At 46.0% G+C, this 16,649-nt stretch overlaps 1 protein-coding gene and 2 non-coding genes across 4 annotated transcripts in view; all 3 read left to right on the top strand.

Moving 5' to 3' along the window:
* LOC126518049 (uncharacterized) overlaps positions 1 to 13,826 on the top strand; it is a 44,657-nt gene extending 30,831 nt beyond the window's left edge. For both annotated transcript variants that reach the window (XR_011890921.1, XM_055064798.2), the window contains exons 2-3: positions 11,341 to 11,560; positions 13,412 to 13,826. Coding sequence is in view for 1 of the 2 variants with exons in the window: in XM_055064798.2 (XP_054920773.2) it covers positions 11,341 to 11,560; positions 13,412 to 13,597 (406 nt within the window). In the remaining variant the exon portion in view is untranslated. The remainder of the gene's footprint in view (positions 1 to 11,340; positions 11,561 to 13,411) is intronic.
* On the top strand, positions 7,296 to 7,367 carry TRNAA-UGC (transfer RNA alanine (anticodon UGC)). The gene has a single exon. It is a non-coding gene; the product is annotated as a tRNA-Ala (tRNA).
* On the top strand, positions 8,193 to 8,264 carry TRNAA-UGC (transfer RNA alanine (anticodon UGC)). Its single transcript has one exon. It is a non-coding gene; the product is annotated as a tRNA-Ala (tRNA).
* Positions 13,827 to 16,649: the final 2,823 nt, after the last annotated feature.

The raw sequence follows: 16,649 nt of genomic DNA, 5'->3' as shown, positions 1-16,649 counted from the left end.
TTCGTATGGTGACTTGTTTCTCACGTTCGATTGCAACGCGCTTGCGGTATTCTGATCATTCTGATCGCACGTCGAGAGCGCAAGCCGGCGCCTCCCGTGGGTCCCCGTCATCACGTGACAGCCGGTACTAAAGGTTTTAAGAGCACAACCACAGACGAGGATGGTGCGAGAAGGCGGGAGGCGCCCGAGCGTGACAGTCGCGTCGGCCGAGGAAAGGCCCGGTACAGTTCGTCAAACCGTCCCGTCCAGGTCACAGGAAAACGTCGTCGCGGAATACGAAAGATGTTCACGAATTCCGACTACGCTACCGTGACGACGGCAGCGCCCTCGTCCGGAGAAAGCAGCTCCATGTGGCACACGTTCATGGTCTCCCATGTCGTCTTAAGCATCATCGCCATGGCCTTCCCAGTGTGCGTGGTCGTGTGCTGCATTTGCTGGTGCAGACGCCACTGCGCCAACAATAAGGTACGTCGTGGACCTAAACAGTAAAAATAAAAAAAATATTGCGATGCTTTGGCCAGTTGTGTCATGATAGACAGAAGCATGACAGGGCAAAAAAGGAAACTATGTTCGATAACATCCTAGTTGACATCGGCAGCCATATTTGTCAAAACGAAATAGGCTCTGTTGAGTTGAAATTGATATCACCATTGATGTGTGATGCGTTGTCTCATATCATCAACATCACCCTCACTACCGGTGTATTTCCGGAAAGGTTCAAGGCGGCAAAAGTCACTGCGGTACACAAAGGTGGCGATGTCAACACTTTAGCCAGCTATCGACCAATATCCGTGCTTCCAACAATATCAAAAATATTTGAAGCAGTAATTTACGATGAACTTGCATCCTTTTTGGTAAACATCACACAGTATGAAAAAGTCAGTATCGGTTTCAAAAGAATAAGTCAACGGAACAAGCTCTATTGTATATCAGAGATAAGATAATCGATCATATGGAAAAGAAAAATTACACTCTCCGACTTTTTCTTTATGTTCAAAAAGCACTCGACTCCATACAGTTCCTACTATTCATTCATAAATTGTCGAGGTACGGAGTGCCTTCAACTCTTCAAAAGCTACCTTCAATATCGTTATCGATTCGTACAAATTAATAGCACAATGTCTACAAAGATAAATTTAAACCAAGGAGTCCCCCGAGTATCCATACTGCGGTCACTGTTGTTCCTTGCCTATACAAATGATATTGACGAAATACCTAATTCCCCTGAACTTATTATGTACGATGTACGCTGATGATACCAACGTTTTTTCATCAGACAATTTAAAATCACTTGAAATGAGTGTAAATAATTATTTAAATCATCTTCAAAATTGGTTAAGACAAAATAAGTTGCACTTCAATGCAAAAAAAAAAAAACTACATGATATTCCGACCAATAAACAAGCCTGTAAGTAAATTAAGTGTAAAATTTGAAGGAAATCGTATTGCATACGTCAGAGAACAAAAATTTATTGGTGTGTGGTTCCAGGAGGAATTAAACTGGAACACACATGTGCATCATCTGATTACCGCGCTAGCACAAATAGTTGACTGTTTTTACAAAACCGTGCACTTCATCCCACTAAGATGAAAAATAGGTATGTGCTATGCACTCTTCCATTCAAAGGTAACTTATGGGATACTAATCTGGGGAACAACATCGCAAAGAAATTACGATAGACTTATTACTATGCAAAACAAAATATTGCGCTGTTTTGAAAAGTACATGTGGAAATTACAAGACTTGCCAACTGTTCCACTGTTCATAAAAAATTCCATCATCAGGGTGCATAAGTCATACTAGCCTAAATTGCTCCAGGTACTTCAACAAAATAAACTATATGAACAAAGCCCCACTGAAAGACCATATTTTACTGTTTACGAGAAGAAAGAAAACAAGCATCTAAAATAAGAACTAATTATGGAAAACGAAGTTCTGCGTACCAGACACATGTTCTGAATATCCTTGCAGATAGATTGAACTTTAAAGCTAGTAGTGGTGCCATTAAAATACGACCAAATAACTTATTAATAACCAGATGTGTACAGCATCAACATTAAACGGTGGATTTTCATGCCTCAGCCAATGCTTAAATCATTCACGAATCAGTATTATATTTCCATGTACAATGTATTTTCAGTGTATCCTCATGCATTCTACGTTTCTCATTTTTGGAATTTATGTTTAGCTGTGTATTTTGCCGTGCGCGACCTCTTCTGTACTAGGGTTTAAAGAAGTTATGTAAGCTTCTTTTTTGCATTATGTGTGATTTGATATGTGTAGTCGTGCAAGTTACTAGTTGACCATTTTGCTGAAACTAATGTATTATAATCCTTTTTTGACTGTGCTGAACTCGAAGCATGTGAACTATCACGAACTGTGGAGGAACATGATCTTTAACAGGATTGATTACCTTTAGCCCTTGCCCCTGCCGTGAGCTTTGCAATTTGCTTACTGCAAATAAAGCACTAACTTACTTTTTAAAAAATTGAAGCTGAGCACAGCGTATGTTTCTATGCGACAGAAAGCTTAACTTCAATGTTTACGCTAGTTCGTGATTTCTATCTGAAACGTTTTGTACGTCATATGTGCCTCCAAGAAGTACAAATCCGCCCCCTTCTCCTCCTCTTCTCCCCCCCCCCCCCCAAAAAAAAAAAGAAAGAAAGTCTAAGGCGAGAAACGACGCGAAGGCATACGCCAAAATCTCGGAGTCAAAAATAATCGTTCGCTGGGCACACGGTAGATGGTGCCACAGTACCGCACCGCAGCTAACACAAAGTCCACCAAAATGCGGATTATCTGCACTTTGGTCCAGTAAAGTTAGGCACATCATGTGACCCGTGAAACGAAGAACCGCGTTGTCTATGAGTACTAGAAAAAGGGAAGTGCAGAGGAACGCAGGTGACAAATTGATGAAATGATGAAATTAGAAAATTCATGGGCAATGACTTTGGTTGATGCAGTATAGAGGTAAACGAAAACCTTAATTCTTGGGGGGGGGGGGAGGATTTTGTTATGTGGTGGAATTAAATAGCCTGATTATTATAGTTAGCCCACCTGAAAGCAGCGCGTAGCAGCAAAGGAAAACCCGTACAGAAGCCCTCCAAAGAAAGTTTCGAAGTTGAAGAAAACGTGTTGGTCCGGAGATTGAAACCTGCACCCATGCAATTCCAAGGCCGTCACTGGCCGAGGACGTATCGGTCAGCAACTTGAAGATCTGTAACATTAATCTATCAACGAAGTGAGTTTCATGAACTCATGCAAGGTGTAGGAAGACTGAAAAGAAAAACTGCAAAGCAATTGCCGCTCACCTGAATGCCTGCTTATTCGGTTACTGCGGATATCATGTAATATTACCCTACTGTTTTCTGTAATGCCTTCGGACATTAGGTAAATAAATAACTGCACATTTTAGATACATTCTACCTTTCTCGTTCATGAAAATGCGCCCTCCACCTTTCGGACCTCCGTAGAATTCATCCGATAGGTGTCGTTATGTCGGTAGCTATAGTAGGCCACGTTAATTTTTTTGTATTCTTTAGGGGGGGGGGAAGAGATTTGCTGTAACAATGGCGCGTCTACCGTGTTTCCCTCTTTCCCAATGCACGTCACTCAGCCCGCACCGCCACCACCGCAGCGCCGGACCACTGCCGTGGCCGTGTATCGCCCGCCACCCAGTCCGCCACCGCAGCGGGAGGTGTACGCCATGAGGACGGTCACTGTCGCGACCGTGCAGCCCACGGAGGAACCGGGAGTGGCACGCGTAGCCACGTGCACGCTTCGACAAGTCGCCGTCGTGCAATGACGTCATGCACTGACGTCATGCACTGACGTCATACACTGACGTCGTGCTACACGCTCGAAGCGCACTTGCGATGGACTTTTGGGATGGACTTGCGATGGATTGGTTCTCTCGGACGTTACACCTCGTATACTGCCCTCTCGGCGTGGGATTATACAAGCTGGGTGACGAGGTGGCGAAAAAATGAAATTGGAAGAAACGAAAAAAAAAAATGAAGGGCATCTAACTGTCGCAGACGGATCGGTTCAGCTTTAAACGCATGGTCACTTATCGTCACTACAAAAAAAAAGGGAACAAGTAGGAAGATGATTTCAAGCTCTTCGTATCAAGATCAACTACGGGCTGTCCAGAGGGTCCACGATGGCGCCACAAGGCTCGGCCTGGCGGTGTCGACGTGGACGTGGCCCGCCTCGGTCTGAAAAGACCGGGCTTCAGGACTCTAATAAAGTTTTGTGAATGAATGAATGAAGTAGGCTGTTAACATCTTCATATAGCCTGGTTGTAAAAAGGCTTTTCATCAATGATTGGCTCCTGTAAGACTATAGCTTTCCGAAATCACGAAATGAATGGTTGCCGAATACAGATCAGAAGTTGTGCAAAAAAAATAAAAAAGCTTCTGAAGAACTTGTGTGTGTCGTAGACACATGTTCAGAAGTCCCGTTGTTAGGATAGCATCATTGGTTGTAACGTAGAATGTGAAACTGCTACATTACTATGCGGGCTGCCAAAAGCACTAAATGATAAGCTAAAAGAACAATTGCAGGTTGTCATGCAGGCTTCCGCCACGATATCGGAAATTAACGTTGCATCACCTATTTTGTTTCTGCTGTGCTTCCAAAGTGTCTGTCGTTGTTTAAGTAATTGGTGCAGTAAAGGTGTTTGTCGTAAAAAGCTAGAATTTGTGCATGTAACGCGACATATTTTTTGCACTCATGTTGCCACGTACGTCAAAAGATTGGAATGAACTTCCTTCTGACATTGTTTTCATTAATAACAATGATAATTTTCGAAAAGCACTAGCTAACACTGTATAATAGTAAACATTTGTACGAACTACTGTTGGTGTTTTCCTTTTTCCTTGTTTAATGTTACTCTTATGCCATGTTCTATTACTGTATTTAGTATACTTTCAGCTAACATTGTATAATTAGCAAATATTGTGTATAAGCTCGTAATTTATTTCCTTTTTATTTGTTGTATAACCCACTCCCCTCTCTAATGCCGAAAGGCCCTGAGGGTAAATAAATAAGTTGTCATTTGCGGTACCTTGTCTAACATACGGAGAACAGTAACAAGAATTGAACAGCCAGTTGTTGCGATGTATTTGGTAGGTTTGGATATTCGAAAATACCCAATTGTTCATTTTCGAATGCAGATTCGAATATATAGTGTCTAATATTTGATTCCTATTCGAAACTTCGAATATTCGCCTGCCTCTACTCATTATATATTGGCGCGCTACGCTCCTGCCATCACTGCGACTGTCGCACGGAGGTGCAACCACAAGAAAGGCACACAGCATTCTGTATTATTATTATTATTATTATTATTATTATTATTATTATTATTATTATTATATCAGAGCGTACGCCTCCGTGGTTTGGGGCGGCACTTGTAGGTCAAATTGTGAACTTCTCGAAAAATGTGAAAAATGTGCAAAAAAAAGTTCACATATATATTTAAACACCGATTCTGTCAAAAGCCTTCCATCTTCATAGTGCTAACACAGGCATCCACGTTACGTGCCCTCACCTGTAGGCGCAGCAGACCGGATGTTCTTTTTCTTCACAATTTAATACATGGAAATGTACATCGCACCGTCCAAAATGCTGACTCACCGTGAAGCCGATGCCCAGAGCCGCGACCGCTCACTTCGCCGCGGTGGGCTCGCGCGGTTCTTCCGCGCGAACCGCGATTGAGAGCGCACTAGCGCAGTCACGTGGTTCTATTTCACATTTCGCGGGCCTTCTTTAAAGACCGAGAAAAGGTCCCCACGCAGCGCGTATGCGTTGCCGCACAAAAACTAGATCGGTCGTTTCTGAATCCCCTCCTCTACAACGTAAGGAAACGCGTTTGGCCCAAACGTGAACATCGAAATTTTTGCACATTTGGTCTCAGTTAATTGCCTAATTGAGCGGGATATAAAGAAATACTCTAAGGAGCGTCACATGACGGCAGACCCTATTTCGTTCGTTTCATTCAACTGCGGCTGAGCACTATTTTTTTTTTTGTAATCCTTGGTTCGAGTTACATGAAACGCCCTGCATCCGCCAATCCACTCGTTTCTCCGCGGTTCCAGAGTGCATTGCGCGCGTCCGCTTATAACCCGCGCTGCATGGGCGCACAGGTGCGACGGAAAATCGCGTAAACGCGGTCGCATTGTGGCGACAGTAAGAGCGTTGAATGCGACGGCGGTCAGACGAACGTGGATATAGAGTGCCTATTGTTGGGGTATATCCCAACGCGCTTTCCTCACAGATCGCAGGAATGCTGGCCGCAGCGACGTGTTACCGTCCCTCCTTTCTTGAAATCCGGACTCCACAGAGCTCCATATGTGTGGGCTATAAAAAACAACGCGTTCGCGTTCGAACTTGTTTAGTAATAACGCGAGAGGTCAGCCCTGTCATGAGCGCGCGGCTTCAATATCCAACGACATGAGAACGGGGCAAATGAAACAAGCAGAAAGTGTAAAGTCGAACAATAAAGGCTTATAAATTAAGAGCAGCGGAACGGGAGGCTTATAGCGTCCAAGGCATCAGGCTGTAGAAGCACTTGGCGCGCAAATGGTAGGAGTATTGTAGGCTGTAGTTCATATGCTTATCGGCAGATGGTGAGCTTAATATATAGATATATTTTTTTTCATTGACTCTAGATACTTGTTTTTCTTCTTTTTTTTTCAGGCATGTGTTTTATTTGATGCGTCCAATTAGCCCCCTATTGCTGCTAGCGAAATCAGCGTGCTAGTACACGCCACTATAAGCCCGTGCGATGGATGGCAGGTGTACGGGACGGTATGCCGTAAGAGTGCGCTGCAGCGCCTATTATGTCCTAAACCGTCTACTCTCACACTGATATACTCAACTCTGCTGCCGCAAATTATCCCGGGTACCACATGGCGTCGGGAATGATTGTTATTGTCATTGCCCATGCGCCAGCTGAGCACAATTACGGAGTGTTTTCCTCGGTTTGTCGGTCATAAGTTAACCTTCATGTGTGCCGTTCTTTCATTTCCGTCCTACAGGTGTATTGCGCTATTTTACCTTTTCAACGATGTACCAGGCGGCCCCGCTATATATGCCCTTCTAGAGCTATCTCCCCCTAAGAGAGCCGGTTTGATCACCGCAGTGATATCAGTTGAAAAGAAACGCGAGAGCGCCTTATCGCGACACTGCCCGCGTTTAGTCGACATTGCGAAATGCTGAACCGGTCGCTTGTCCCCGCTCGCGTGCTGCTGCGGCCCGACGCGCACGCACAAAAGCGCTTGTGCCGAGCGGGGGTGTAGCTCAGTGGTAGAGCGTTCGCTTTGCATGTGAAAGGCCCCGGGTTCGATCCCCGGCACCTCCATACGTTTTATTTCTTTTCATTAAATTTTTAAGATTAGCGTGTGTGTGTGTGTGTGTGTGTGTGTGTGTGTGTGTCTCGTCTAGAGGTAGCTGCCTATGTATATATCTCTCTGAGTGTTAAAGAGATAAAACAGAGAGGCGCCAAATCACTTCAGACAAGCAAGGTATTCCTTGAAAAAATTCTAATTTTCATTTATTTATATGTTAATCACGAGAAGGGAAAGTGAAAGCACCAGTCTTTCTTTTTTTTTTTAAATTTCGCGTCTAAAGTGCAGCGCCATTACGTCCGTGTGAGGTCCCTGATAACAAGGTATTTTCTCGTATTTGGGTCGCATTGGCTCAGTAAATGTTCCCCAAACTTGGCAAGTTCAGTTTTTCGACTCCTTAATGACACAAGGTAGTTACACCTTTGCAGTTCAATCACGCCTTAATAGAGGCCACCGACATCTATGACGTCACGGATGGCTGGTGCGGGAATGGCGACGTCGCCATCCGTTTTTAGTTTTTGAGCAGTTTGCCAGTTTGCCAAGCCTACTTTCGTGGTAGATTTGAGTTGTTTTTGGTGATGCAGAGGCGCAATTAACAAACGCGCTTTAACATATTTTTTTTTCCTCTTACCGTCCCTTGAACGTCGGCATAGGCTTCTGAAATTTTTGCTTCTGTTGAATTACATGAAACCGGTCTACAACCGCTCCGTTTTAGACAGTAGTACGTTGTGAATGAAAGGAGCAGCACAATTACTCATTGGGAAACACGTGCGTACGCCGGTGACACTCCGCGTCGCCTAAGCGGAGGGGAAGCGTACGGACGGACCATTATACGTCAGGGGGGTGTAGCTCAGTGGTAGAGCGTTCGCTTTGCATGTGAAAGGCCCCGGGTTCGATCCCCGGCACCTCCAAGTTTTTTTTTTTTTTGTGTGTGTGAATTCTTTCTGTTTTTTTTTACGTTACGTTGTGTTTGGAAGTGAAGACTACGTTCTTCTTTTTTTTTTTCTCTCTCTCAGAAAGATAGGTAGGACATCAGTCAAAATAAGAACAAGAGCTTGTCGGCGCAACCCGCCAACCAGTCTCAAAGGGGACGCTCATAGCATTCATTCATCCATCCATCCGCAAGACAGGCACCGCGTGAAGGCAAGTAAATGGCCATCGTCACCTATTTAAGTCGTCAAGTCGCATTGTCGCAATATCGAAGGGCCTTGCGGCTTAGTCGAACAGATAAAATAATATATACGATACAGTAAATATGTTGAAAAAATAAATATATAAGAAAATGCGAGAACCTAAGAAACCTAGTGCGGCTACAAAAATTGTCCGAACTTCCCTGAAGCGTTATTAATGTTAAAAGAAGAAAAGGGTGAGTTGATTTAAAATCACCCTATTGCATGGACAGGGGTACTTTAAGTAAACATATTTGAAGTTTGACCATATAATAGGTTGATAGAAAGTATAAAAATTATATTATGCGGTTATGATTTTTTCCTCATTAATTACTACCATCCACCTTGCGGATTTCCGCACAACTCTTGCGTCAAACTCTTGCCTTTGCTTCGAGTTAAATTTGACTTCGCCCTGCTATCTGCTAGCCGCCTGGTTTGCTCAGATGGTAGAGAGGAAAGGTGGTGGTCTCGGGTTCGAGTGCTGGACCAGGACGAACTTTTCTTCAACTGCGACGTTTTTTTTTTTTCAAGGAACCCGCATGGTTTTCCTTTGTAGCAATTGCTACGGACGGGTGGATGTATTATTTTCCCTTAATTAATATTACGGGGTTTATCGTGCCAAAACCACAATCTGATTATGAGGCACGACAGTAAGGGGGGGACTTCGGAATAATTTCGACAACCCGGGGTTCATTGCCGTGCACCGGAATCTAGGTGTACGAGTTGGTTTCGCACTTCGCCCCCATCGAAATGCGGCCGCCGTGGCCGGGATTCGATACCGCGACATAGATTCGAGCCCAACAACGTAGCCACTAAGCAACCACGGCGGGTAAAGCTAGAAAGTCTCGGAACTGCGGAGTAGTTGTGGCGTAGACAGCTACAACAATATTTTAAAAAACACACAGATCGTACAGGTACACAATGTACGGCAGCGGTTTCATATATATCGGTCAGAACCCGTTTTCCACGAAAACGCATCAAAGGTATGCGGCTTTTATCCGCTACTGTTTGACCGGGAAGTCAACGAGCCGACGTGACATATTTCATGCCATGAGATAGCAAACTTTCGTCCTCGTGCGTGTCATTCAACTGCGCATTACTCCGTCGATAACCGAGCCTTATCGGGTCTCTCCACGAGTGCCCGACACCGCAACCTCAGATATATAGAGACGTATCGCTAGTGGCGTTCCGCAGTAGACGAAACCTCAATCGCCACAGGCATGTGTGATATGTGCGATACGTGAAACATACCACGTACAAATACAGAGGGCATTGTTGGCACAGCTGATTGTATAGAGCGCCTGCGCGCGTCAAGAAAGGCGCAGTCTGTATCTCCGGTGATCTATGCGCCCTCCGGCCTCCCCACGTTGCCAGATCTTCGAGAACAAAACGAGTGGCAAGAGCCCGCTACGCTCAATCTCGTTCCACATAAGATTCCAGCTACAAGCCGAAATATTTTTCCGCTCGCGTAAATGGAACGGCCTTTCACATAAAATCGCAAAATAGGCCGAACGGCGATTTAAAAAAGAAAGAAGTCCCGGGTTTTATGTTCAGACACCGCGATCTGATTGTGAGCCACGCCGTAGTGGGGAAAGGAGCTCCGGATTAATTTTGATCACTTAGCGGGGTTCGTTAACGTGTACTTAGTCTTAAGTACGCGACTGCTTTTATTCTTTTTCTTCTTCTTTTCTTTTCATTTCGAACCCCACCGAAATGCGGCCGCCAGGGTCAGGATCGAACCCAGGACCTCGAGCTCATACGCACAACACTGTATGTAGTCGCCGAGCAACGGCGGGCATGAAACGGCGAGCCAAGTATTTGAAGTGCTTGCTTTGTGGTTGTTGTTGTTGTTGTTGTTGTATGCCCAATTTAAAATATTGTCTATGTCAGATAGCGCTATTCCAATCTTTGAACTGCATTGTTGGAAGAGGTGGACGCTCTTCCATAGCGAATCACATTGTAACCCTAAACATTAACAAACATTTGTTAATTATGTTATAAGTAATTTCTTTATACCACACATTGCAATCGGTCTTAACAAAACTTGGTATCGTCAGTGTACGCGCATTACAACACATGCGCAATGACACAGCATAAAATCGCTATCCAAAAAAAGAACTGGTGAAATATGTACAAAATGATTACGTCACTGCAACATGGCCGCGCACGAACCTCTCCTCGCTACCAAACGAACAAATTGACGCATCACCGACGCATCTACAACCTTTGGAGGCGATACGAAAAATTCGGCAGACACACTTAAAACTGCTTACGCGTAGGAACGCGAAAGTATTTTATACGTTCGTAGGCCTCGGAACGTCATGAATGCGCTTATTTTATACACATCACGACGTGGCGGCACCTCCTCCTCATTCACTGCACCATCAGGGGCCCAATGGCGCGCTCACTATAGTACACACCTTTAGTGAGCCAGATAACTGCGACGTGGCGTATGCAATGGCGTACACACTAGGGCACACCTTTAGCAAACTAGAACCGTGGAGCCTCCGTAGCGTCTGGGAAGCGTGCCGGTCTCGCACCCAGACCGGAATGTACCGTTTTCTTTCTTTTCAAAGCCATTACTATACTTTGCCTACAGGAACCTCCCTGAGAAATGTGAGGTCAATCCGAGCATCGTTTGTACGTTTCTTTATGCTCCTTGGGGCGGCGGCCATTTTTGGTACCATCTTTCGGTCACGCCGGCGGATTCTCGCGTAATGGCCAGCTAATGTTTTCGCGTTATGAACTCGAAAGGCAGCGTATTTTGTCGCACTCTTCAGGAAACTTACTGCATTTATTATTTACCGTGTTGACGCAGAGCACTGCACCAAGGAGCGATGTACACGTACCCTTACACGTACCGTCACGTGACTACGCCGGCCCCGACTGCAGCGACCAATGCTGTCGCAGTGGTCGGAACCATCTACAGTATCGCCTTCGTCGTCTTCCCAGTCATCATCGTTATCGTTGTCGTGTGCTGCTGCCTACGCTGGTTGAAGCGCACTTTGCAAAGCTGCTGTCAGAGCTGCCGCAAGAAGGTATTCAATTAGTTAGTTAGTTAGTTAGTTAGTTAGTTAGTTAGTTAGTTAGTTAGTTAGTTAGTTAGTTAGTTAGTTAGTTAGTTAGTTAGTTAGTTGGAATCAATTGGATGCCTGGGCGCTATGCTTCTAACAACGCTTCCCGCACCCTACTTTTTTTAAAAATCGTTCCTGAAGGTTTTTTTGTATATTTTGCTTCCACCAAATATGTTATTGTGTGCAGTGTCTATGTATTTGCATATACAGGTAGTCAAACTGACATTCATTATTCCACTGGCATTGTTATTTTTATGTTGCACTTGATCCCTAGCTCTTGCAGGCAGTTTGTCATTCTGACTTTTATTATATTTATTGCATACGTCCCCGCGTAATCTCTGTGGCCTGCAGCACCTTTATAACTAAATGAGTAAATGAATAAACAAATAAATACATTAATTAATTAATTAATAGTCAGGTCACCTCTCACGTAATCGATAGCAGAATGTATATATATTATTGTTCCAGCAAGCGGAACAAGGATCAGCTTGTCCACATTGAGGTTTACTTTAACAATGTTTTTACGCAAACGTGGAGTCCCAGTGAGAAGTGTCATAAGTGGGTGAAGCAATCCGCTTTAGCGGTGTGATATAATGTTAGCGTCTAAAGCAACGCGCAACATTGCAGCAGCACGGCTACATCAACATATTCATCTCTCGTACATATTTTCTCAGAACACGGCGTCCACTATAACAGGCCGCGGAAACAAAAGTCATCATTCACTGTCGGTGCGCCGAAAATGCAAGACAGTAGTCAGCTTTGCAAAAGTGGAAACGTGACTGCGTTGAACCGAAGAATGCGTGAACCGGAGTTTGAGTTTTATTCGGTTCGTTTCTGCGACCAGACGTAAATGCCGGGTGCATTCGATTGACCATGCACTTCGTCAACTAGTTCCGGCCGGTTCGGTGCCAGTTCTTCCTCGTTGCGGAACCGGCACGGCACCTGGTGCGCTAAAACTGCACTACCTCATCGACGAGTGCAGGGAATGCTTCGAACTCGTAAACGAAGCCCTGCGCGTAAGCGAACGACAACGTGTGCAGCTCCTCCTCCTCCCCCACCCCCTCCCCTGAACTAATTCGCATCATGCGGGCGAGTCGAATGGAGCCGTTAATCATTGCGTTAAACCGATAAGTTCGATGAATAAAAAAAGAAAATACTTCGAAAACTCGTGCGAAACAACGTTTATTCGCGAGGGAAACATTAATTTTTGCTTGTGTGGACTTTGTGCGGCTAAAAATTCGCGGTATGTTATTGCAATGAGAATAAGATTGATAAAATTTAATGCCTGCTACGTACCTTAAAGTCCACTGTGATGTTGGGCACCGAGTCATGGTTGGATTCTTCTGCTTTTGATTCTGAAATTTTCTCGGCAAGCTACCCCTGTTTTCGGTGCGATCCAAATTCTCACGGTGGAGGTGTCTTTATTCTTGTAAATAATAGTATACTTCGCGTTCGCGTGGCAAGCCCAGTTCTTGATATCGAGGCAGTTTTTTGTAGGGACTGAGCTGGCAAACGGAAAAAAGCAGGGTGTTTGGCTTCTACTATCGTACACCAAGCGCATCGTATGAGCAGTTCATCAAGCTTTCTGACTTTCTGGAGTGTTTGAAAAATGACCGTGTCTTGGTCTGTAGCGGCACGCGAAGTTGAGCACCTCTCTCTCTCTCTCTCTGATGTCGCTGTACGGACGGAGCCTACAATACAACCGTAAGAAAAGCTGGCAAACATATATATATATATATATATATATATATATATTTCTGCTTTCCCTTCTACCTCACCGCACATATGTAAAATACCCGATCTTTCATTCGGCAGCCACCGCCACCTCGACCTCAGCGCCGGCCGTCGCCCGTGGTGGTCTACCGCGCTCCGCCCAGCCCGAAGCAGGTGCAGGTGTGCACAGTGAGGACTGTCACGGTCTCCACCATCCAGCCCGTGGAGCAGCGGCAGGTGGCGCGAGTCGCGGCATGTACCGTGCGAGAGGTGGCCGTCGTCAAATGACGACTTCGTGCACAAGCCGTATCAAGCAGTCTCTCTCTCGCCTTTGTCGTTCTGCTGAACTGGCAGCCTCTTGCTCGAATAAATTTACAACACCCTTTTTTGACCAGGTGGCGTCCGAGTCGCAACGACGAACCATAGAATTTTCATACCGGAGTTACTAGAGGAAACTCTGGTGCTGCGATCGTTCAGCCACCATGGGAATGACGGGTAAGTACATTGACTCGTCTGATCGTCGGGCTTAAGACTTCAGACGTTCTTGTGGCTTCGTTTATTGCGCTTTGTCTGCCTTCTACTGCCTAAATTACAAAGCGATCTATACATTCTTTTTTAATTGCAGAAGGCACCGAGACGCTGCGAACAAGCACAACCGCTGCTAGTTGCAGCGGTTCCACTTGTTCATGCGTGCGTGGCGTAATCGTTTCAATGTCGAGCTTCTGTGCTGTAGGTGCGCTGTTCAAATCCTGCCGTCGAACAATTTTAATATTGCTTATTTATAATTACTGTATTAATCATTTCTTTTTTCTTTTTCGTTGAATAACTTGGGTAAAGCTAACTGGGACACCTTATATACGGACGCAGCAGTAATCGGTGAAAGGGCGGCTATAGCTTGGTACTGGGTCTAGGAGAACACAACAAAAGCAGAGGTCCTTCATGGGCGACCTACTACAAGAGACGCGGAGACCGATCGAAGCAGCTCCCAGAAAAGCATTCCTTGGGGGCGAACGCCCGACACGAATCTATATGCACTCGCACACAGACTCGCAGGAGGTCGTCAGGGCGTGCGGGTCTCACAGGGCAGAGAGCCGGACCGTAAGAAAGATTGGGTCACTGACGCGTGAGCTGCAAGCATGCGGACATGTGCTAACCTTGCACCGGATTCCGGACCATACCATGATTCCAGGACATCAGTGCTCTCATGATGCCGCGCGGCAGAAGCCATTGGACACCCTCGCGCAAGGCTATAACCGCGCGAACAGTACATATATAACTCCATTCGAAGAAGAGTTACGACCATGAAGAATAGAGAAGACGAAAGCACAACGCAAGACTGCGCTTAGAAGCCTGCTGCCGGAAGAACCTGACCCCATCCCCCAAGGATACGTGCGAGTGACCAAAGACTTCCTGCGCAGGGCGCGAAGTGGCACTGCCCTTACGCCGGTGAGGTTAGCGCTCCTCCACAAAAGAAACTCCAGTACAACTGCTGCGCGGATTATTACGGACTGCTGTTTAAGGTGCAGCAGCAGAGAACAAGCGGACATCTTCCACCTTGTGTGCGATTGCCCAGAACTCACGAGGCACCCGGATGCAAGGCCAGGTGGGGAACCAGAGCACAGAAAACGCACCTTGGGTTCCCTCGTAGACTACTGCCAAGAAGCACAGTTGCTCATGTACTTTTGACCACACACCCTCCTCGGAACCCCGTTCTCTTTCACTTCCTCCCCAGATGTTAACTACCATAAGGGCCGGGAGGTCGCACCCATGTAAAAGAAATAAAACGTTTTGCCACCACCACAATGCGATCTGCGGGTGGCCCAGATTAAACATCAATAGCGATGCCCCGACAAATTCACTCACCACCAAGACCAGGCACTCAGCTGGACTTCAACAGCTCAAGAGATAAAAAACGAGAAGAAGGGTAACCGAAGGGCCAGGTTATCGTAAGTCACTTAGCTGCTCTGGTTCTCTTTTCTCTTTCCCTCTCTGTGTGTATATCCTCACCATCATCATCATCCTATCTTTGTCCACTGCAGCAAGAAGGCCTCTCCCTACGATCTCGCACACACACACACACACACACACACACACACACACACACACGCACACACGCACACGCACACACACACAAGATATTATGTAGTTAAGAAAGTAAAAAGAACAGTAGGGCGGCACTGCATTGCGAAGCCGAGGCCTACTAGCGTTGAGAGTCGATCTGTGAAGCATGTGCGGTATCGCACTCCCAAGAGTCAATGCACCGACAGACCCCGAAGGGAGGTTTCACGTGGAGGGAGAGTGGGGACGGCGTTAGAGGAGGATGCCTGGCCGATACCGGAGGCCTGTTCATCTGAAGCTTCATCCCAAGGGCTTTCTTTCTTTCTTTCTTTCTTTCTTTCTTTCTTTCTTTCTTTCTTTCTTTTTAGTATGCGGAAAAAACGCAGTCGTAAGCGAATCAGCCTGCTCGCCAACAGAAGGAGCACAAAGGCAAAACACGCAATGCTAAACCGGCGTCGCTGCGAGACGTACCAAGCGTGAGAACGCAGAGTGAGGGACCAGAAGCCCTGTTGTCTGGGGATGGCGCGCGCGTGAGACAGAACGCGATCGCGCGGTCGGAAGTGGAACCCGTCTGGTTCGCTCCGTCCAAGGTGCCGCGGTAAGAGCACCAGCATAGGTGGTGACAAGCTTTTAGAGAAGGTGTGTAGCCCAAGGCGAGGGCGATGACGAGGGAAGAGAAACGCGAGAGCAAAACTTCCAACTGAGGTTCCTCGGGAGACGCGCTTGTGAGACGCGTTAACGAAAGGAATGAATGCGTCGCCCAGCCAGAGGGCAGGACATCGTTCGGAAGTTATGACGCTCTTGTTTGTTCTTTGACCTGTTTATCCCCGCCTTTCAGTACATACAATTAGGACAAGATGTTACCAACTAACCCCAATATGCCGCATTGAAGGGACATTAAAGAGAGAAACAATTTAAGCCGTATTAATAGATATATTCTTCTACGTACAATACCAAACGAGCCAATATTACCTTGAGGTGCTTCATAAGCCACAAATGACAGAACGACTATTTAGGCAGGTGGCGACGCCGCCTTGAACTTCCCGCACCACATGGCAGTGACGTCATGGTTTTTTCACTGCCTCTGGTCGGGTCTTTTTTTCGGTAATGATGGACTACGTTGTAACGAGCCAAGCACTGAACTTAGCAAGTTTCGATAATTGCTTTACGTCACAATGGCCCAAGACGACAAGGAAATGCATTAAAATTTGTGACGTCGCGCGGCAGCTGGTGCCATATAGCCGAGTCGACGCTCAGCTCAGCTTTCAAAGCTGATACCGTC

This window comes from Dermacentor andersoni, chromosome 11 (assembly GCF_023375885.2).
Source record: "Dermacentor andersoni chromosome 11, qqDerAnde1_hic_scaffold, whole genome shotgun sequence".
In the NCBI taxonomy this organism is placed as follows: Eukaryota; Metazoa; Arthropoda; class Arachnida; order Ixodida; family Ixodidae; genus Dermacentor; species Dermacentor andersoni.
Note: the sequence above shows the minus strand (reverse complement) of the source record. Positions and strands in the feature narration are given on the sequence as shown.